The sequence below is a fragment of the Xenopus laevis genome, chromosome 7L (assembly GCF_017654675.1).
Source record: "Xenopus laevis strain J_2021 chromosome 7L, Xenopus_laevis_v10.1, whole genome shotgun sequence".
In the NCBI taxonomy this organism is placed as follows: domain Eukaryota; kingdom Metazoa; phylum Chordata; class Amphibia; order Anura; family Pipidae; genus Xenopus; species Xenopus laevis.
Window position 1 is genome coordinate 98,748,867 of NC_054383.1, and position 23,850 is coordinate 98,772,716.

Consider the following 23,850-nt stretch of genomic DNA (forward strand, 5'->3'; position numbering starts at 1 on the left):
TTTTTTTTGCTTAGTGTTTATAAGTAATTTTTTTATTTGTATCTGGCAGTTTTGTTGGGGGGGTCACATATACAAGTGAGTGTTACAGAATTGGTTTCCAGGTTTGTCTCTTTTGTGGTGGATTCAGTATTTGCCACCAATATGGCAACCTCTTCATAGAGGAACATGATGTATCAGATGGATTATGTAAACAAATAGGACAAATACTTTTATGGCAAAATTATAAACAGCATGGAAATTTTTTTTATGATTATTGCAAAAAAATTTGTTTGATTTCTGGTGTCAGTATCTCTTTAAGTGGTTGGGTAACACTGACAAATATGCAATACTTACTGATCCTGCTGTACTGCTACCATGTTGATATACAGTAAACGTGCACTGCTAGCGAAACCATTGGATAGGCCTGGGAGCAGGTGAGAATTCATAAAGTGGAAAAAAAAATAACCTCATGTCATCATATCAGTGAAAAGAATGAGTAAAAGCTAAAGAGTTGACATTTGCAGGTAGCCCTGTATTGCCTTAATGACAAAATTCTTTTGAACACAAAGAGGGGAATGTGTGAAGTGACAGAAGCACAAAAATGTCAGCTATTTATGCCATTGTGCTTGCCTTCATAGATGTATTATTAGCAGGCCTTACACAGTTGTATCTTTTTCCTTTGTGTGTTTTATACAGTACGTAGTTAACAAAAAATCAAGAGTAAGACACACCAAAGGACAAAGGGAATGTTATGATAGGAAGGGCGAGCTGGAAATCCCTAAACCATCAATGATGACACAAAGTTTCTTACTATATGGTTCACTTCTGCTCTGAGGGTGCAGGGTTAATGCCACACTTACCTGCCAAGGAGCTTTGTATTATATATTAGGGATGCACCAAATATATCATTTTTGGATCTGGTGGAATACTACATCCACTACAAAAGATTCATCTGAATACTGAACCGAATACAAACCATAATAAGCGTATGCAGGGTTTCTTTTGAAAAAGGAATTGTTACATTCAGGTTTGGATTGCCTTTATCCAAATGCTGCAAAAAAATTGCTGGACTCTTCCGTATCCTGGATGTTTTTATTCTGGATTTGGGGCATCCCTACCATTATGAGTTGCAAACTTTTGTCTAAGATAAAGTGTAGTATCTGTTCTTATCAGTAGGGGATCTCCCCGCCAAAGTAAGGAAGTGTTCCTTTGATCATCTGTCAAAGGGTTAGCAGCTTTGGAGCCCAAGCATTTTCGTGTTCCAATTTACTCTGCACTTTGCTCCTTTATCCCATCTTTCTGGTACTGGGTGTAACGCTGGCCATAGACTCAAAGATCCGCTCGTTTGGCGACATCGCCAAACGAGCAGATCTTTCCCCGATATGCCACTAACGACATGGCTATATCGGGGGTATTTCGAAAGATCGAATTATGATACGCCAAGGGGCTCCGACGGGTCGGTTAAAAATCAATCCTTCCCGATCGATATAGTTGCCAGATATCGATCGGGAAGACCCGTCGGAAGCCCCCATACACGGGCAGATAAGACCGATCGGCAGCTTTATCTGCACGTGTATGGCCACCTTAAGAGTGGTGGCACACAGGAAGATTATCTGCGATAAATCTTGCCTACTGCGGACGATTAATATACTCAAAATGCCCCCCCACCTGCAAGAATGAGAATCACCAGCAGAATGCCATAAGCGTTGCTTCGGTTTTCTGAAGTAGCCTCACAAAGAAACTTTGGGCGACTTCGAAAAACTGAAGCGACTCGTATGTCATCCTGCTGGCGATTCGCATTCTTGCCGGTGGGCTAGGGTTTCACACAGCCACTTTTAAAAAAATATTTTTACTGGTACTTTTATTTTTGTATGTTTTATTTAGGATCAATGCAGTAGGGGGATGATGTGTTGGCATTAAGCTCCATGTCCTCCTGAAACCCGACCCTGCATTGGGGTCACTTGTTTTCCTTCTCCCCTATTTGTCATCTGGCTTGAGAGAGCTGTATATAAAGTCCCCCCCCCTTACCTTGCGACAACGGGGGGCCTGAAGACCCTTGCCTCCTGCAGACCTTCGGGCTGGGCAGGTCAGGGATAAAGGGACACACTCTAGTTTTCAGATGGGTCAGAAGACTCTCTTTCATTTTAGCCTTTTGACTGGATGACTGAGTTTCTGTTGAACCCTTAAGATGGCCATAGATTTTTAAAAGATCTCTTCGTTATCGCGAGGCCGCGATTATCGCGAAACGATCGTTTAAATGTACAACTAAAAAGACCATTTCAGGCGATCTTGCCAGGAAAACTGAGGGTAGCTGCCTGCTTGACCCTGGAAACCTAAATAGATTGCACTGGGACCGATAAAATTTTTTAACCCAGCCAATCAATTTAGTGACAGATGTCGGACGAAAAATTGTAAGATGTGCGATCGTTCAATATAACAACGATAATTTGACGGATTGGTCGGATTTCGCTAAAATCAGTCGTTCACCAAAGAAAAATCTTTGTGTCTATGGGGACCATAAAGGGATCCTGTCATCGGAAAACATGTTTTTTTCAAAACGCATCAGTTAATAGTGCTACTCCAGCAGAATTCTGCACTGAAATCCATTTCTCAAAAGAACAAACAGATATCTGACATGGGGCTAGACATTTTGTCATTTCCCAGCTGCCCCCAGTCATGTGACTTGTGCCTGCACTTTAGGAGAGAAATGCGTTCTGGCAGGCTGCTGTTTTTCCTTCTCAATGTAACTGAATGTGTCTCAGTGGGACATGGGTTTTTACTATTGAGTGCTGTTCATTGGTTTTTACTATTGAGTGCTGTTATTAGATCTACCAGGCAGCTGTTATCTTGTGTTAGGGAGCTGCTATCTGGTTACTTTCCCATTGTTCTTTTTTTTGGCTGCTGGGGGGAAAAAGGGAGGGGGTGATATCACTCCAACTTGCTGTACAGCAGTAAAGAGTGATTGACGTTTATCAGAGCACAAGTCACATGACTTGGGGCAGCTGAGAAATTGACAATATGTCTAGCCCCATGTCAGATTTCAAAATTGAATATAAAAAAATCTGTTTGCTCTTTTGAGAAATGGATTTTAGTGCAGAATTTTGCTGGAGCAGCACTATTAACTGATTCATTTTGAAAAAAATGTATTTTCCCATGACAGTATCCCTTGAACTCACTTTTATGTTTACAAACTTTTTTTGCCATTGAGTGATGAACTGAAGCACTGCACAGGTTTAAAGTACATAGGAGAGGGGGGGGGGTGAAGCTGAAACACAGTGCTTGTTTTGAGCAATCATAGTGGCAATTGCATAATAGCTATGAGAGCTTTCATTTGTTCTGACCACAACAACAATGCATACCTGTGGTTTTATCTTTTTAAAATAACTCAAAAATGCAACGTTTTATTCATAATTGTAATAACATGTTTGCTCTGTTTATATAATGTACTATGGTGCAAATAAAAACATTTATAAAAAATATTAAACACATAAAACTGAAATGTTCCATAGCTAATGCAGTATGCATATGAACGGATTACTAACAAGTTTTCTAGCCTGAGGCTTTCATATAGGTCTGCGTTAAACGGTATGAAGTCACATTCCCCAGTGAGCATAAAAGTGCTTGTCATTCCTGTGCATCCGTAGACTACTGAGTGTATTCTTAAATAAACTGCATGCATGTATATTACAGGGGCGTGGTGCTGGCAGTATGGCAACCCTAGCTATGATCAGAGTATCCTCTTTTACTGTCAGTCCTGTTTTGATCTGTAGATGAAAGAGCAGCCCAGAGAATTAAATGTTATTCTGCCAGCACCTCAAGGGTTGTCATTTCATCCCTCACTAAATTGGCTCTATATGAAATCCTCATCTTGCCGTGATATTGCAATTAATCTGTAATCTGCTCACATGTATTTTGTGTGATAGCACAGTGTAGTAGATATTAGAATTATCCACGTTTATACCCAAATGTTTCTGTGAAACAATTGGTAGTGTGACAATCCCGACTAATATCTATGTGATATAGATATCGGTTTGTGTATCAGTCAGGCAGATTTGACCTTTTCCAGTATATATTTTTTTTAACATTCTGAATAACAAGTGTTCTAATCCCTTCAATTGTAGGGGTCTTATTGGGCAATAGACACAAATCCAAAGGAGGATGCAGCACAAGCACGGCCAAGGAAAAGGCCGCGATCAGAAGAGCGAGTAAGTATATGTTTAATGACTAAAGAACTAAAGTTTAAGTAGTAGTTTAAGTAGGCACAAAATGTTGCCCATTATGTTTTGAGATTATGTACTAGTCCAAGGATATACTGTATTTCTAATATCCTCATATTTTGCAACAGGGGGGTACTTTATTTATTATAATACACTAGTTTCAGTGAGTTTCATATGACAGAAATGACATCAGAACTCACCGTTTATAACTGATGACATCAGAACTCACCGTTTATAAGGATATAATTTACAAGATATTCATGGCTTTTGTGTATTTTATATATATATCTATATATATATCTATCTATATATATATATATATATATATATATATATATATATATATATATATATATATATATATATATATATATATATATATCTCTATCGGTGTGTGTGTATGTATATATATATCGGTATATATAATATAGAAGTCATAATATAAGGCTAATTAATTATTTTAAATTCTCACTACATTACAGCTTCTAAATCACCACAGTTTGAATCAGAATTTTCTTTTCAGCCCTTTAGCATCAGTTTCTGTGATATGTGAACCCCTAAACTTAGCTTCCCAACAGTTGCCCAGAGCACACTGAGCATGAGCAGTGTCACTGACAAAAATCCAAGATGGTGACTCCCTGTGCACAACTATGAAGGCCTGTATCATCCTTTTCTAGAGATTCCAAAACTTTTGGCTGGTGCATTCAATTCAGTATATGAAATAAGGCATCTCAACTCCATATTGTTTTTAGGGTTTAGTTTTCCTTTAACAACATTGCCTCCATTGCTCTGTTAATATTGAGAAAAATCGAGACAGCATTATGGAGGCTCTGCAGCTGTCCTTGCAGTTTGGGAATAAAAGTTATGCAGTGCTAACAAATTGCAGCTGCTGCTTTGCAGAGTGTTGAGAAAATGGAAGTAATAAGTTGGCAAGTCCTAAAAGTCGTCACTCGCACTGCGAGGCTTGTGTCAAACAGAATATCCCTTGTCTCTTGTCCTACCAACTGTCGCTTGCCCTGATACTAAACAAGCCTGCTGCTACCAATGTCAGGCCTACTTTTAGGTAAAGTTTAAAGGGGATATATTTTAGGTGCACTAACTAAGAGGTGCCCACTTCTATAGAAAATGTCATTATTAAAAGTACAATTTGCATGCTATTGCTCTGTGGTGTTGTTGTTGTTTACCTGAACCAATGTAACATTTTTCTTGGATTTATTGTAGGCCTCAACCCCGTACAGCATAGATTCTGATTCCTTGGGAATGGATTGTATTATCCCTGGAAGTGCCTCTCCGAACCTGGCTATCAACACTGTGACTAATAAAGTAAAGTTTATATATATTGAGGCTCAAAACTGAGGAAAAAATTGTTCTAGTAATAAATTCATCTTTGTAAAAGCAAAATATTTAAATTATATTTAAAGGACATGTAAAGCCTATATTTTCCTACCATGTATATCAGCTGGAGATAACTTTCCCACCCAAACTACATCATTTGTACTGCATATACCACCCCCATTTGTCAGTGCCATCATATTTTCCTAAAACAAATGGCAGCTTTCACCCGCCGGCCATTTTCCCTCTGACACATCATCAGTAAAACTCACATCTGCAAACAGGACACGTATGCTGTAAAGTTCATGCAATGCAGAATGCAGATTTACACAGGCACAACATACTTTAATAAAAAGTTCTGCTGGGGATGAGCACTGTAATGGTTAAGCTGAGCTCAGGAGAGGTGGTTAGGAGAAAAAAATAGGATCAGACAGCTAGAGCAGATTTTCTATGGGAACCAGCAATGCTACCTCTTCATTGGCTGTTAGACTGGGTGGTGTGTTTAGTAATCTGAACTGAGCATGCTCTTAAGTCAACAGCCAAAGCAAATTCCTGAGGGGGGAGGGCGAGTGGGTTAGAGGAGGAGAAGCAATTCTAACTGATTAAGGGGATGCTGGCATTCTTCCATGTAATGGACAAATTAGCTGGCATTTTACATAGAATTATGGCATCACACGCAGCAGTCAATGCAACCCACGGGGACAGAGGCTGTAAGAATACTAATAGGTTCGACAGCATTGCTTTTGTGAAACTGACATGGGTCACAGCACCCAGATTTGGTTGCATGCTATGCTACTAAAACCTGAAGACAACTATTGAGGTCTGCCTGTTGAATATGCTTATTTCATTGCCTAACTGCATTTCTTTTATTTTGCAGGTAACCTTATACAACACAGATCAGGATGGCAATGATAGTCCTCGAAGTAGCCTTAACAACAGTCTTTCTGATCAGAGTGTGTCCTCCTTAAACTTGAATAATGTTGGCAGTGTACATAGCTATACATCAGTAAGTATTATCATGTGTCTGTAGCATTGCACACCCTGCTACCAGTAATAATAAAACCTATGTCTGTCTCCTCTCTGTCAACTATTTGTTGATTGAAGAGTCAATAGATGTTAACACTAAGTGACACATTTATCAAATGTTGAATTTCAAATTTGTGTGAGTTTTTAAATACTCCCCATAACTCCCATAAATTCTAAATTAGACCTAATTTATTTAAAGGGGGGGGTTCACCTTTACAGTAACTTTTATTATGTTATAGAACGACCAGTTCTAAGCAACTTTTCAATTGGTTTTCATAATTTATTTTTTTTATAGTTTTATAGTCATATCTTTTTCTACTGGTTCTTTGCAGCTTTCAAATGGGCATCGCTGTCCCATTCTAAAAATACAAATGCTCTATAAGGCTACAAATGTATTGTTACTGCTACTTTTTATTACTGATCCTTCTATTCAGGCCTCTCCTATTCATATTCCAGTCTCTTATTCAAATCAATACATGGTTGCTAGAGTAATTTGGGCCCTATTTACCAGATTGCTTAAATGCAAATTGAAGAGCTGTTGAATAAAAAGCTAAATAACTCAAATAACTTCAATAATAATTATCTCAGAATATCTCTTTCTACATCATACTAAAAGGTGGATAACCCCTTTAAAAAAAAAAAATAGAATTTTTAAAACTCGGATGAATGTAATCGACCCGAGAACTCGAATTGAATTAAATTCTAATTACAAAAACTCGAATGTCATGAAAGCTGAAAACAACTCAAAATTGATCGATGATCGAATTTTCAATTTTCAACTCGTCTCTTGCTAAATCTGCCCCTTATAATCATGTTATCAGTAGCCGTAGTGCTATGGTGGTCTGTGCCTGTAATACTCTTAGATTTGCTTTACTGGACCATTGTAAATAGCACCTATGGAGTCATGGCTGCAGCTTTACAAATAACACATCCTTCCCCACAAATATCAATACCAGCATAAGAGGGAATGTCCATAATACCTCCATGATTGTGGGTGAATTTAGCTCTGATTGTGTCTAAAGGAAGACCTTACTTTTGTATATTAATTCTGCTTATTCTTTAATAGGTAACAAGCCATCCGGAGCCATCTGCTCAAACATTAACACAACAATCACCCTATAGTGCGCCGGAGAGAGACAAACTCTTCACTGAATACAATTTTGAAGATCTCAGTGACTCATTTAGAAGCCTGTATAAGTCTGTTTTTAAACACTCTGTAAGCCAAGGTGAGTCTTTTTTTTCTCTAACTTACACATACATAACGATAGAAGATATAGAGATGGTGTTGTATGGAAAATGGAAACTCCCGTTATCTGACAAGGAAAGAGTAAGAAGGAGTAGGAATTTGGCACAAATCTGGTTGTTTTAGACAAGGATATGTATAAAATTCTGTGAATCTAATGTTCAAGGATAAAGTAGGTGTAGGCTTCCACATCTTTCATTTTGGATTCCAAGTTAGGAAGAGGGAATTAATTTCCAGGTAAGTAGGTGGACATTCAGTTTCACTAGTGGACTTGTTCATCTCCTTTCTCAGTGGCCACCCATGTGCAGTACTGTATACCACGTGTCACTTGCCGTACATGTAGAGCTCATGACAGTGTGTGACCCTGAGGTAGAGTTGCCGCTGGTGAATGGATCCTGCATTGAAAAGGCCCATTTACTAAGGAGGCAAAATTATAATCATAACAAATTGAAACCATGCAGCATTATGCCAATGGCAGGTATACAACACAGTGCTCCCTTGCGCCTCTGCACTCTGATTCATTTGCATTAGTAGGACAGTTGTTGCTCAACACAAGGCATTTTGGCCACAACCAATATTTGTATTGCATAATGCAGTGCTGTCCAATTTATATGGTACAGTGGGCCGGAATTCTACATGGTGGAGGGCTGATAATGGAAGCCAGTGTTAGCCACTCCCTGTTTTTAGACCACACCCATGTTACTACAAGACCATGCCGACATTAATTAAGCACACCAAAAATACAGATGGTTAGTGCTCACTGCAGGGATCAGGGCCGGAACTAGGGGTAGGCAGAGTAGGCGGCTGTCTAGGACACCATCATTGAGCGACACACTTTTTTTTTTTTTTTTTCAAGCGTTTATTTAATAATTTGTTTCAGTAATCATGGTCACTCAGGCGGGAGTAATCTCCCTCCTTCACCTTCTCCCTCTTGCCAGCAAGTAATAGTAATAATGGGTAACAGAGAGAGGCAGAGAGCTGGCGGGCTGCTTGGTGTGGTTTGCGCTTGCTGCTCTCAGCTTTGCACAGTTGCACTGAACTGAAGACATTCTTTCTATTACTGTGAAAGTGTGAAGCTTCCTGCTGGCACAGCCAGGTACAGATTTGAGCCAGGGCCATATGTTTGCTGTTGCTGCTGGGCGCTGGCACAGGTACATAAATACTTGGGGGCAATATGATGTGATCAGATTTATTTTTGGCTGCTGCTGGCACAGGTAAAGATTGGGGGCAATATGATGGCTGCAGGAGGGCTGTATGATGGATGGCTGCTGAGCTTGCTGGTACAGGTATGGGGGGCAGTATGATGGATTGCTACTGGCACAGGTACAGGGGAGATAGTATTATGGCTGCTGGGGGGCAGTAATATAAATAAAAAAATGTTGTACATATTCTTGCTTTCTTTATTTAAAAACCATCATGGTAAGGAGGGAAATGGTAATGCAGGACAGGGGGCACTGATCGAAGCAGGGTGCCAAACTACCTTGGCCCAGCACTGACACGGATGCCACTCATATGTGAAAAAAGTTGTCATATTAAGACATACCCTTAAATCCATATGCCTCCTCCTCCCCTGTGTATAATACAGTACCCCAGCATATGATTAAACACCTTAGGGGCCCCTAACAACAATTTTCAAATGCTAACAAACCCCCAGAACAAATACCAGGCTTATGTTCCATAGGGATCATAGGTCAGGCAGAGTATGACACACACAGGGAGCATAGGGAAGGCACAGCAGAGCAGGAGACAGGAATCAGGACCAGTCTAATATGTTCTATATACAGTGACACAGTGCTGGTGCCCCATTAGCATTTTGTATAAGGTGTGAACAATGTGACCAGTTTCAGTCTGGGTCTCAGGTGTGAACAGTACAGGGCATTTAGCCCGCAGGCCGCCAGTTGGACAGCCCTGGCATACTATATTGGCACCCACCAGTGAATTTTATTTTCCTTGTCCTTTAACATGTGGTTTTGCATCTAGTGGTTGCGCCTGACATATTAAATTAGGCCTGAGGTGTTAAAGGAACAGTAACATTAAAACATAAAAGTGTAACAGATAACAATATAAAAGTAATAACAATATAATACAGTGTTGCCCTGCACTGGTAAAACTGATGTGTTTGCTTCAGAAACACGACTATTGTTTATATAAATAAGATGCTATTTAGCAATGGGGGCAGCCATTCAAAGGAGAAAAGGCTCAGGTTACACAGCAGATAGCAGATAAACTCTGTAGAACATAATGGAATTATCTGTTATTCAACATTTAACCTGTGCCATATAGCCTTTTTTTCAATTTTCGCCATTGCTACACAGCAGTTTGTTTAGATGAACTATAGTAGTGTTTGTGAAGTATACAGATCAGTTTTACCAGTGCAGGGCAACGGTACATGATATTTTCATTACTTTAAAACACTTTAATTTTTTGGTGTTACTGTTCCTTTAATAATGTGCTATGGCAGTGCTGCATGGGCTATGTGGACATTGAGTTAGTCCTTCTATACCGTACAGGCATTGGATGGGTTGTGCAGTGTACTTAAAGGACCAGTAATACCAAACAGTGAAATTTTTTTTTTTACATATTATACTTTATAGCTGCTGATCCTGCACCTACAAACAAATGATTTCTTCGCAAAATATGTCCTATTTTATATGAGAGATGTAGTTCGTTAGGGAGCTGTGAATGGCATTTGACCCACGGCCATATTCCGGTGTTAGAACTAAACCCATTGTATTCTACACAGCTTATCTGTAAAAGTGCATTTTCTGCCCATTGAACTTGAATGGCTGCCTCCATAACTACACACCCACCACCTTATATATGTATACATTTTACTAGTGATTCTCAAGCAGCGGCACAATTATTACCAGTGCAGGCTAGCATTATATTTGAATGTTTCCATCTTTGGTATTACTGCTCTTTTAAGGTGAAGCTTTCTTCTCTACTAGAATGCTTTGTGAACTATGAAATAGCCATATAGACATTATTTGATCACTGTGGATTTTTGGGGGGAGGGGCAGTATTATATATACAAGTGTGGGACCTGTTATCCAGAATAATCCGGACCTGGGGGTTTTCTGGATAAGAGGTATTACTGTAATTTGGATCCTTGAGTCTGCTTAAAAAATGTAAACATTAATTAAACTCAATAGGATTGTTTTGCCTACAATAAGGATTAATTATATCTTAGTTGGGATCAAGTACAAGCTTCTGTTTTATTACAGCGATAAAGGAAATCATTTTTTAACATTTTAATTATTTGATTAAAATGTAGTGTATTGGAGATGGTCATCCCATAATTTGGAGTTTTCCCATACCTTTGTATATGAGAGATTCTTTGTATTTCTTGTATTGGTTGTTGTTTTTTAAATCTGTTTGCTCATTTTATATACCAGTTCATTGTACAGCGTGTTTCGAAAAATGTTGGGGCTTTATAAATAGGGATGGGCGAATTTGACCCCTTTCGTTTCGCCAAAAATTAGCTGCCGGCGAAATTGTTGCACGACGCCATACAAGTATATTGGCGTCATTTTTGCAGTAAAACAAGGCAACAACAATTTGCCGATCCCTATTTATAAATATGGCTAATATTTTTGTTAGGGGGCCAAGATAAGGGCTCATAGTGAGCTTGTGATCGTAGTCATCTAATTGCAGTATTATGTGCTATTTTGTGGTAACAGGATTTAAGAAAGGGAAATAAAATTGTCTTTTTTTTTTTTTTTTCTATTGTGTTCCAGGTTTGATGAACCTGCCTTCAGAGTCCTCCCAGCAGACACATTCTCCTTGCTCCTATCAGCACTCCCCTAGCAGCACAATGAGTTCTCAGCAGCATAGTAGCCAAAATAACCTAACAAATAACCATTCAAGTAACATTGGCACAAGTGTAGGCGACTCCATTGGACAAGTTCACTTATCTCACACTCAGTCACAACATTCACCCCACATACACCACAATGTAGTGCATCATCAGCATCCTCAACATTGTACTCAGCACACATCTCACTGTCATCAACAAAGTCCTCATCAGCCTCAACATCCTCAGCAGCATGCCCAGCACCCTGCCCAACATCAGCACATACAGCATCATCCCAACCATCAGCATCAATCTCTAGCACATCAGACATCTCTAACACAGCAACAAATACCCTGCAGTAATGGTAAGATATTAAACATGCTTGTTATATTCTGTTAAAGCATCTTGTTCTTGGGGGTGTTTTATGTGTAGAGGGAAGGCTTAAAAACAAATAGGATATCCAGAGCTCTGTGTGTGTTTGTTTGTGTGTGTGTGTTTTGGTTTTTTGTTACAGCTTTTCTTTGCTCAATGAAGAATATGTTAATGAAATAGAATGTTTATCATCCTCTTTCTTCACCTGTTTTTTGCTTTTTTTTATCATGTAAACTGTTATCTTCTCTGTTACCTTTCAATATAAAAATCTCCATTTTCTTATGTATTACCTTTTTCTTATTTGCTCCTCCCCTTCTATATATGGTTCTCTCTTTTTGGCTGCCAGGGGTGTAACTATAGAGGAAGCAGACCCCGTGGCTGCAGGGGGGCCCAGGTGGTATAGGGGCCCATGAGGCCCAAATTCGTGTTCAATTTAAATAAATATTGGTTAAACAGGTCAACCTCTTTTGGGGGCCTGAAAAATTATTTCATGTGGTGCCAAGTAACATCACTGTTAGCTGCTTTCTGTACTGCTTTAACATTGTGTTACCTAATTCTCCTTGCCTTTTGATGTCACTTTGTATCCTGTTTTCCTTGTCTGCTCTCTCTTATCTTCCTTTTATTTCACATTATCCTTTGCTTTGTATTTTCCCATGTCTGGGGCTAACATTGTCAGATATTTGTGTGTGTCTGTTTGCATAGAGCTGTATTCTGTATTGTGACTGTGTGTTTCTGGGAGGAAGGAACTACACAGACAACACAGATGTACATTAAAGGAGAAGTAAAATCACTTGGGAGTGCCAAATTGGGTGGCTTTCCAGCGATTCTAGTCACTTAACCTTCTACCATGTCACCATCCTGTTCTCTGCCTCAGGCTTCCCCTGGGCAAGTGGATGTGCAGTACAGAACCTATTTGCCAATTTTTGTACTGCCTATTCACCCAACTTCTTTAGATGCAGGAGATACCTTGGACACGAGAACAAGATGGTGGCACGACACCCTCAAACAGTATTCTGGGCTGATGGCTTTTTTGAAGAAGAGGAGCACCAGTTTGGGGGTAGCAGGTAAGTGACTAGAATCACTGGGAGTGCCCAGCAACCTGGCACCTCTACTGATTTTACATTTCCTTCTCCTTTGCGTTTACTAATATAGCACCAGAAGAAGGATCTACCAAAAAATTTTTAACAAGAAACCCTGAAGAATGGATCCATGGAATAATGTTTTTATATAGCTATTTTTGTCTTGCAGACTTTTTACCTTCATTTTTTTACAGCATGGGCAGGAATCTGTGCCAGCCCTCTCCTCTTTCCTAGGGCTAAATGCACACCCAGACCTGTGTATGTAGTTGCACTGTTTGCAGGACATACTGGAGGATTCCAAAATAGAAGTAAAGCTGGCCATACATGTGAAAAGCGGTTGTCAAATGACCAGATCTTTTGACATCAGGCCCATTTGCTCCCACCAAACACTGACCCCTATGCTGCTGTCTCAGACTGAACTACAAACATAATGATTTTTGAGCCTTTTGTTGCCCTTTAAAGGCACAGATATGTATAGCGCTCTGAGTATATAATAGATTCCTCTAGCACCCTGACATTCCTCCCTTCAACTAAAGATTTCTTTGTTACTTTAAGGCAGGGGTGCCCAGACTTTGTTTTACTGGGATCTACTCTCGACACCTGGTTCCCAGCAGGAGATCTATCTTGATAACGCGCAGCAATTTTTTAATCCACGCCTATTTTTTGTGGCCACATCCCCTGATTACCATGTTCATTTTACAAAATTTGGCAGGTTATGAAAGTTTGAACACACTCCCTTCCCCTCCGTGCTTGCTGCTCTCAGCCCTCCTTCCTCTCTATGTCCGTGTCTGTAGCCTGCCCTCCCTTCCTTCCTTCCCCTCTGTGTCCGTTCTGTTGCAGTCCTCCCTTCCTTCCCCTCTGTGTCCGTTCCTGTAGCAGTCCTCTCTTCCTTCCCCTCTGTGTCCGTTCCTGTAGCAGTCCTCCCTTCCTTCCCCTCTGTGTCTGTTGCAGTCCTCCCTTCCTTCCCTGTCTCCGTGCTTGTTGAAGCCTGCACTCCTTCCCCGTGCCTGCCCTTCATTCCCCTGTGTCCCTTCCCCTCAGCTCAGCCGGCCCTTCTGCACTTCTCTTCTGAGTCGCCCTTCTCCTCTGAGCCGGCACTTCCACTCTGCTTTGAGCCCGCCCTCCTCCTCTGCTTTGAGTCCAGGCAGATGTCTTTTATACTGACGCAGAGCCCCAGGTCGCGGTCTACCAGTTACATGACTGGGATCTACTGGTAGCCCACGATCGACTTCCTGGGCACCCCTGCTTTAAGGAGTAGAGCAGCATCTAGAGCTCCAAAATATTGCACATCATGGCCTTTGTGTTTAAAGACAAATATATATAGAAAGGTTGTTTCTTTTTATAGTTTGCCTAAGCCTTGCTGGCTCATAAACCATATACCGTATATACTCGAGTATAAGCCGATCCGAGTATAAGCCGAGGTACCTAATTTTACCTACAAAAACTGGGAAAACGTATTGACTCTAGTATAAGCCTAGACACAACTACAGCCCTGTCTCCCAGCAGCGCACATTCCGCCAAAAGAGACCCCCCCAGCGATCAACCGGACTTCTTTGCAAAGTTGATGGTGACAGAGAATTGTCAAACGGATTACTGTGTGCATTGTCCCACTGTCCCACTACCATGTGCAGAGGGTGCTGTGTGATATTGTCATCATTGTTAATCCTTCATACAACCAACAGAGGGCGCTGTGTGATATTGTCATCACTGTTAATCCTTCATACAACCAACAGATGGCGCTGTGTGATATTGCCATCACTGTTAATCCTTCATACAACCAACAGAGGGTACTGTGTGATATTGCAATCACTGTTAATCCTTCATACAACCAACAGAGGGCGATGTGTGATATTGCAGTCACTGTTATTCTTTCATATAACCAACAGAGGGCGCACTGCTATTCTTTCATATAACCAACAGAGGGTGCTGTGTGATATTGCAGTCACTGTTATTCTTTCATATAACCAACAGAGGGCGCACTGTTATTCTTTGATTTAACCAACAGAGGGTGCTGTGTGATATTTGCAGTCACTGTTTTTCTTTCATATAACCAACAGAGGGCGCACTGTTATTCTTTGATATAACCAACAGAGGGTGCTGTGTGATATTACAGTCACTGTTATTCTTTGATATAACCTACAGATGGCGCTGTGTGATATTGCAGTCACTGTTATTCTTTCATAAAACCAACAGAGGGCGCACTGTTATTCTTTCATATAACCAACAGAAAGCATTGTGGGATATTGCAGTCTCTCCCCAAGTGAACTGTTGGTATAGGAATGATTAAAAGTGACTGCAATCTCAGCTACTGCCCGCTGACCCGAGTATAAGCCGAGGTAGACTTTTTCAGCACATTTTGGATGCTGAAAAACTCGGCTTATGCACGAATATATATGGTATACATTTTTCACTGTGCTTTAACTGTACTTTCTGCAAGGTTTTCCTTTCTTTAGTGATTAAAGGGGTGCTTCACCTTTAAGTTAACTTTTAGTATTTTATAGAATGGCTAATTCTAAGCGACTTTTTAATTGGCCTTCTTTTTTTAATTTTTTTTTTATAGTTTTTGAATTATTTGTCGCCTTCTGACTTTTTCCAGATTTCAACTGGGGAGTCGCTGACCCCATCTAAAAACAAATGATCTGTAAGGCTACACATTTATTGTTATTGATACTTAATACTCCCCTTTCTATTCAGATCCTCTCCTATTCATATTCCAGTCTCTTATTCATATCAATGCATGGTTGCTAAGGTAATTTCAACCCTAGCAACTAGATTGCTGAAATGGCAAACTGGAGAGCAGTTGAATAAAAAGCTAAATAATTCAAATAAAAAATATTAAAACCAATTGCAAAATGTTTCATACTATCATTCCCTACATCATACTAAAGTTAATTTAAAGGTGAACAACCCCTTTAAGCTGTCAATACATAGGGGCAGATTTATTAAGGGTCAAATGGTAAATTCAAAGGAAAATTTTTGTGTTGAAACTCACAAATTTGAAGTTAAAAGCACGAAACCAAATGTAAATTTGAATGTGAGATTTATCACACCTCGACCATGAGGTCAATTCAATTCGAATATATGCCACCTAAAACTTGCCGAATTCATTTACAAGTCAATGGCAGAGGCCTGTTGACCCATTAGAAGATGTTAATAGCCTTCCTGACATTCAACTTTTTTTGGAGAAAAACTCGAATCAAATCAATATGAATTAGGTTAGAGTTTTTGGGTGAGTAAAGTTCCTTTTGAATTTTAGACATTCAAGTTTTTCATTAAATTAGATAACAATCAAGTTTTGAGTACATTTAAATTAATTAGAGTAAAAAAAAAAAAATTATAAATTTGAAATTCGACCTTTGATAAATCTGCCCCATATGCTAGTATGGATAATTTGTCTGGCTCAACCATTAGAAAATGTCCAGCTTCTCTATAGAGAGCCCATTTAATCAGTGGAAATTTATGTGAAGCTGCCGTCTTATTGGGTCATGTACACAAGATGTTCCTCATGGTATTCTGTGGCATAAGCACCAGTATTTCCCAATTTCTAGGTGCAATTTCATCTTACTATAGTTATTGCATTATATCTTTGTATGACATATAGTAATATTTACATACAAGGAAATAAAACACCCAACTCTGTTTTGAAAGTAGATAAATATTGTATGATATTTTAATACTGTTCATTCTCCACAGATTGGCTCTCCAGTTTAGACATGCTGAAGGAAAGCTGCCGTATTGCTAGCAGTGCCAACTGGTCTGATGTGGACCTCTCTCAGTTCCAAGGTATGTATCCGCTCTTTAATCTGCTTAATTAATATCATCTATTAATAACCAAGCAGTTTATAAGGATACATGTTACAGGTTATTCATGGCTTCTGTGTATTATATAAATACAGTAGAATCCCCCATTTTACGTTTTTCAGGGGACCAGGAAAAAATTATGTATAATCCAGGAAAATGTAAAATCAGGGAAATGTGTTAACGTAAGTTTTTCTTCAAGTACTGAAAGGATAGAAGCACAGGCGTCCGTTTTACTTTTTGATACAATATTTAGTGTGTTAATAACAAGGGTTAAGCATTGCAGCATTAATGTTACACTATGGGGCAGTGGCGTAACTAGATATTACTGGGCCCCACAGCAAATTATTTTTCAGGCCCCCAAAATGTTTAGAGGTTGACTTGTTTCTCCAATATTTATTGAAATTGTATATGAATTAGGGCCTCATGGGGCCCCTATACCTCCTCGGCCCCCCTGCAGCCGCAGGGTCTGCTTCCTCTATAGTTACGCCCCTGCTATGGGGGCAGGGGCAAGGCCTCTTTGTCACATACACAACCTAAAGCAATAAGTGATTGATGCAGGACTGTATAAGGGGCAGACTGATTCGAATTGACCATTTACAAGAGGAACCATGGTAATGTATAGATCTGGTTAGTATTTTAAACCTCTTTATTTCGCAAATAATAGCATCCATAGAGAAAAAAAACCAGTTTTCATCAGGACAAAATTTTGATGTAAAATCCAGGAAAACATTACCGTATATACTCGAGTATAAGCAGTTCCGAGTATAAGCCGAGGTGCCTAATTTTACCTACGAAAGCTGGGAAAATGAATTGACTCGAGTATAAGCCTAGGGTGAGAAATGCAGTAGCTACTGGTTTCAATAATCCAAAAACCCTTCTTAAAAAAAATCTCTGCAGGCTGTAGCATTTGCTAAAGTCTGTTTGACTGAATTGGCTCATATTATTATTTATTTTAGTCAGCAGACAGATTATTATTAATATAATTCATTATTTCACTTACCAAGTGAGTGGAAGATTTGCAATAAAAGAAAAAATACAATAATCCTGCCTGTTATGGCTGGTTAGTTTTTCACTGTCTGCCAAATATATGACATAAATAAGACATAAAAATGTAAAAACATTCGCATCGGCAGGATAGTAGAGGAATAAAAGATAGTCACATAGTTATCCTCAGGGTTAGGTCAGATTCGCATCCAGAACCGAAGATTTGCGGGAAAAACATAGTGCGGGTGCATCGCTGTGAAGCAGTAGGGGACTGTTGCTCGCTCAGTCCATGTCCACGCAGAGGCGCAAACAGCACAGCCACGTGCAGTGACTTTGTGCGCAGACGCGTGGCACATGATGACGTCATCGCGCACGACTAGGAAGATGTTCGTATGGGACTGGTTCCCTCTACTCTCCCTTCTGAGTCTTTTCGGGGAGCGATTATGGGCAAAGTTGCGCGGCACGGGACACCGGTCAGTAGCTCAGACATTCGTGAAGCAGTAGGGGGCTGTTGCTCGCTGACTCGAGTTAAGCTGAGGTAGACTTTTTCAGCACATTTTTGGTGCTGAAAAACTCGGCTTATACTCGAGTATATATGGTACTTAAAATTGGGGAATGCACCCATTGAAATGCATTATAAATTGGTGGGACCACAAACAAAACATGTAAAATGCGGGGAAACTTAAAATCAGGGTTCTTAAAATGGAGGTTTCACTGTAATATATAAAAGGAAACTAAAGTTGGCCATACACATACGCATAATATAGTTTTGTATGATTTTCGCTGCATGTATGACAACCCACTAGTCCCAACCAATATCTATATACTGTGGATATCGGCCCATATTTACTGAGGTTATCGGGGGGGGGGGGGTCAGGCAGCTTTTAAAAATTCATCTGGTGATGCACCATGTCAGCCAGTACTTTGGCACAATGCTTCTTTGATTTGTACTGTCTGCTTGACAAATCAGAACAATAGAAAGGCTGCAATAGCACATATGTCATGCACTCTATCCTTCAGTCCTTGAGCTTGGCCCACTTTGCAGTCAGATAGCATACCTGATACTACTAGTGTATGGTCGACTTCATATATATTGGAGTCCTAGATGTTCAGGTCTCTCTGTCTATGTTTGGAGTACCCATTACTGGTACACATTTACTTCACTGGCTTATTCTTCTGCATTAAATCAGTGTCATTTGGGATGTACCAGTGGTAGAACGTGTGGAATTATACCCCCTCCGTCTACTGCAAGTATATCTTGGACAGCAAGTATGTATTCAGCCTAAATCTCACCACAGCAGGTTTCAACTGGGCGTTGCAGATGTCCATTTTCCCCCGTTATAACCTTAAAGGCATTTTTCAGTATAAAAATAACTGGATAAATAGATAGCCCGTGCAAAATAAAAAAATGTTTCTCATATAGTTAGTTAGTTAGCCAAAAATGTAATGTATAAAGGCTGGAGTGACTGGATGTGTAACATAATAGCCAGATCAGAAGAAAATTCACTGACACACAGGTACTGCTAGCAGGGTAAACCCTTGCTGATTTATTGAATGATTTGCAGCATGCAACGTTTCAGGGTAACCCCCTTTATTAACATAATAGCCAGAACACTACTTCCTGCTTTGCAGCTCTCTTGGCTTCCACTGATTGGTTACCAGGCAGTAACCAATCAGTGACTTGAGGGGGGGGGGCACATGGGTCATATCTGTTGCTTTTGAATCTGAGCTGAATGCTGAGGATCAATTGCAAACTCCACTGAACAGTTATGTCCCATGTGGCCCCTGTTCAAGTTGCTGACTAGCAAGCTGATAAGTAGGAAGTTGGACTCTGTTCTGTTATGTTAGACATCCAGTCACTCCAGCCTTTATACATTACATTTTTGGCTAACTAACTATATTAAAAAAAAAAATTATTTTGCACAGCCTTTCTGTTTAGCCAGTTTTTATTTTTACACTGAACGTTCCTTTAAAGCAGGCGTCCCCAACCTTTTTTTTACCTGTGAGTCGCATTCAAATTTGGATAGAGTTGGGGAGCAACACAAGCATGAAAAACGTTCCTGGAGGTGCCAAACAAGGGCTGTGATTGGCTATTTGGTAGCCTCTATGTGGACTGGCAGCCTACAGGAGGTTCTGTTTGGCAGTCTTTATGCAACTAAAACTTGCCTCTGAGCCAGGAATTCAAAAATAAGCACCTGCTTTGAGGCCACTGGGAGTAGTAGTACAAGGGGTTGGTGAGCACCTTGATAAAGGCCCTAATGTGGGCCGAAACGTTGGACACATGAGTGATGTTGAAATAAACCTCTTTTGATTGAAGATTTTGGTGTGCTGGTCCACTTTGAACATTGTATACACTGATTGACCAAGCACCCACGTTCGACCAACAAGGAAGGAGTGCAGGTACTTTGTGAATGTTTATATATATATATATATATATATATATATATATATATATATATATATATATATATATATATATATATATATATATATATATATATATATATATATTTAAGTAAATATTGCCCTTTTACATCTCTTGCCTTGAACCCCCATTTTGTTATGGTCTGTGTGCTGCCTCAGAGATCACCTGACCAGAAATAACACAGCTCTAACTGTAACAGGAAGAAGTGTGGAAACAAAAGACAGAGACCACCAGCCTCTGTAGGTAATTGAAGGGTAGACAGGGAGACTCTAGGGTGAGCATTTGCCCAATATATTGTTGTAAGAAGGGAATCTAACTTTTTAAACAATGAGTTTGGGATAGAAATCGGGGACTGTCGAAAAAACATTAGTAAATTTTGGAAGGAGCGCCATTTTGAATACATTTATTTTACCTAAATCGTGTGCTCTCTTAACATCAGCATATCTTAATTAAGAATTGCAAAACTCGTGCCCAATTCCTCCAATTTCTGTACCACGGCAGTGTGATTTTGTGAAATAAGATGCATTACCTCCGACAAAGTCGGTTCCGGTGGTTGGGCCTCAGGAATCAGAGCCGCCTCCGTTACTTTCTTTGTAGTGTCTGTACTACGTATTGGGGACATCTGCATTGAGGAAGCTGGAGGGGAATATCTTGCAAACGTACTCAGTTTCGCTGTACCTCCACCGAGTGAGACGAGGCTGGTCTCAACGTGTCTCCATCTTGGGAATCATTATCCTCTTGATCCGTAGATTTGCCTCTATTCCTCCTCATGGTGTCCGTAATGGAAGCCTGACCTGCTTTCATCTGTATTATAGGTGAAATTCACCCTATATAGCTCACCTTAGGGTAATAAACAGGATTTCTGAAGCGGAGCTCTCACCACTGGGTGCTATCCGGATCTCATCCAAGCCACACCCCCCCATGCAATATCTTTTTATAAAGACCTACATTGTTCATGGGGTATAGCAAAAGTTTTTGGTCAACAAGGCACATGTAATTTGCATTAAGAAGTTAGGAATGCTTATTTCATTAGCATCAACTCATTGGGCTGCCTGTGACAGGGAGGGTGCTTTGGTCTCTGGAGTTTTCCTGAGAGAGATGCATCAAAATGCTTAACATATACCTTATGTTCTTACAGACACATTCTTATAACCATGGAACTTGTAAAGTATACCTCCGAATGTTTTGATTGAAATACCAAATTCTCTTTGTATTTGTGCAACTAACTTTTTTTCTTTTCCCTGTTTTTTCTGTCCAGGTTTAATGGAAAGCATGAGGCAAGCAGATCTGAAGAATTGGTCCCTAGATCAAGTTCAGTTTGCAGACTTGTGCTCTTCTCTCAATAAATTCTTTACCCAGACTGGCTTCATCCATTCACAGAGCAATGTGCCATCCCCAGTTTGCCACAGTAACTTGCACTCCACAAAGCCTGCACAGCACCTCGGAACAGGTAAGAAAATTAGGTGAATCCTGAGTAATGTACAGATGGGGCAGCGAAACTGGGCAGGAGGTTTCGAACTGGACTGCCCCTTCAAATACCAGTCTGTCTGGTTTAAAATCAACCCTATTGTGTTCCATACCCTGTGGAGCTGTGCATACTTTCCTGTACATGGGCTGCATTATCCTGTGTGGAACTGCTTGCTATTGCTGCCCTCCTGAGGCTGCTGATGGGCAGTACAAACTGCAGTCATTGTTTCTGTCAGTTGAATATTAGGGGGAACTAATCACTGAAAAAATCCTAGCATTGCATTACAATCTATGAACATCTCTACATAAAATTGTTCTACAGTTGATAAATATTTGGTTTATCTTATAGTGCTGTATTCTGAAGTGTCTCTCTACTGCTACCTCTGGCCATTTATGTGTTTATCGTATTTTGTTTATCGCATTTTTACGATTGACAGGTCTGCTCCATTCTGATTAGCTATGGTACTTTATAAATATACTAACCATTGTGTACTGTAATGCCAGATGTTCAAAAGACCACCAAAGCCTCTCCATACAATGCAGTTAACTTTTGTAGTGACCAGTTCACTCATGGGATCGCTTATGTATTGTTAGGTCACTTTGGGCTATTCTAGACATGTTTGACAGCAGTGTTGGTTGCTGCATATGTTCAAAATCAATATTGTAATATATACTATATGCATCACTTGGGCCCTTTCTAGAGACATTGCTGCAGTAGTTGAGTTATAGGAAAATGGCAGACAGAGGCAAGGAAGAAATCTATTTCTTTATCTTACATTAAAACTCTCAATTACTATTGCCTCGGCTAAGCGCAAAAGCATGATGAGGTACAAAATGAAGAATGTCAAACAGAAGCACAACTTGCAATTGGCCACTTTAAATACCTTTTCTCATGATTGGACACACCTGCCTATGAAGTTTAAGGCTTAGCAAGTTATATATAAATAAATGTATGTATGTGTATATATATATGTATATGTATATGTATGTATATGTGTGTGCGCGTATGCCTAGTTGGGCTCATTAGTAAAGACTTGAGCCTAAATCAGATGGTCACAGTCATGTGCTACTAATGTGGATGCACTTGAACTTTATATACAAGTCTGTGGGGCTCATTTATAAGCACTGGGCATATTTGCACCTGGGCTGTAACACATAGCAACCAATCAGTAACTAGCTTTTTCCAGCCAGCTGCAGGTTAAGCACTGAAAGCAATAATCTGATTCTCGTGGGTTATAGTTAAGGAGCAATTATGCCCACTTTTTATAAATGACCCCTTGTGTCTTTACCCAAAACATAAAGCTACCAATATGGAAAATCAGTATGACCCTGTCTATTACAAAGGGGTGTTGCTCTCTATAGCAAAAACTACATTGAGAATATACAATACCTAGTTGTTATCAAGGACTGTTTTATCTCTTCCTATTGGCCCATGCCAGTGAGAGGGGGTACCTCAAGGCTTGAGAAGTACAAATTGGCATCACCCAGAAAGAGGAACTTTATGGCAGATAGTTGGACTGAGAGATACAGTTGACTTTGATTTCACACCGCACAAAAGCTTATGGAAGTCTGACAGGTGCAAGTGTCGGTTTTTAAAGTTTGCGTGAGCAATGGAGTCCACAGCACGCTCCTTGGCATTATCACGTGGGGATCAACTTGATTGCATTTCGGCCCATGTGACCTGCCTCTGCAAGTGCATTGTGTTATGCACAACTATCACAACTTTATTTAGAGCTATACACAGTATTACTGGCACTATTACTAACACTGGACTCATTTGCTACCATAACAACCAATGATAGATTTACTTTCATTTTTCCTCCTATAGATAAGATCATTGCTGATTATATTTTTGGGGTTACTGCACAAATCCCCAGTAAATGAGCCCCGCTGGCTGTCCCACAGACCTTAAACTGATTCTACTCTGTGCTGTAGTCATTTTATAGTGTGTAACCATGATATTTTTCTGTTGTGTAGGCAATTTATATATGGATTCTAGGCAAAATCTTCCTACATCAATGATGGGACCTCCAAGTTACCCACTTCTACCAACGCCAATGAGCACTACAGGGTCACATATGTCAGGTATGTAAAGTGAGAAACCAGTGTTTGTGACTTGCTACAAATGCGGT

General features: G+C 39.9%; 1 protein-coding gene across 4 annotated transcripts in view; it reads left to right on the forward strand.

Moving 5' to 3' along the window:
- Positions 1 to 23,850, forward strand: part of foxj3.L (forkhead box J3 L homeolog) — a 66,743-nt gene that overhangs the window by 39,186 nt on the left and 3,707 nt on the right. For 3 of the 4 annotated variants that reach the window (XM_018226066.2, XM_018226068.2, XM_018226069.2), the window contains 9 exons: positions 4,101 to 4,184; positions 5,418 to 5,519; positions 6,406 to 6,534; positions 7,621 to 7,780; positions 11,535 to 11,954; positions 12,916 to 13,026; positions 16,735 to 16,824; positions 21,510 to 21,701; positions 23,696 to 23,803. In XM_018226066.2, coding sequence (XP_018081555.1) covers positions 4,101 to 4,184; positions 5,418 to 5,519; positions 6,406 to 6,534; positions 7,621 to 7,780; positions 11,535 to 11,954; positions 12,916 to 13,026; positions 16,735 to 16,824; positions 21,510 to 21,701; positions 23,696 to 23,803 — 1,396 coding nt within the window. The remainder of the gene's footprint in view (positions 1 to 4,100; positions 4,185 to 5,417; positions 5,520 to 6,405; positions 6,535 to 7,620; positions 7,781 to 11,534; positions 11,955 to 12,915; positions 13,027 to 16,734; positions 16,825 to 21,509; positions 21,702 to 23,695; positions 23,804 to 23,850) is intronic. The other variant, XM_018226067.2, reaches the window with a different exon arrangement.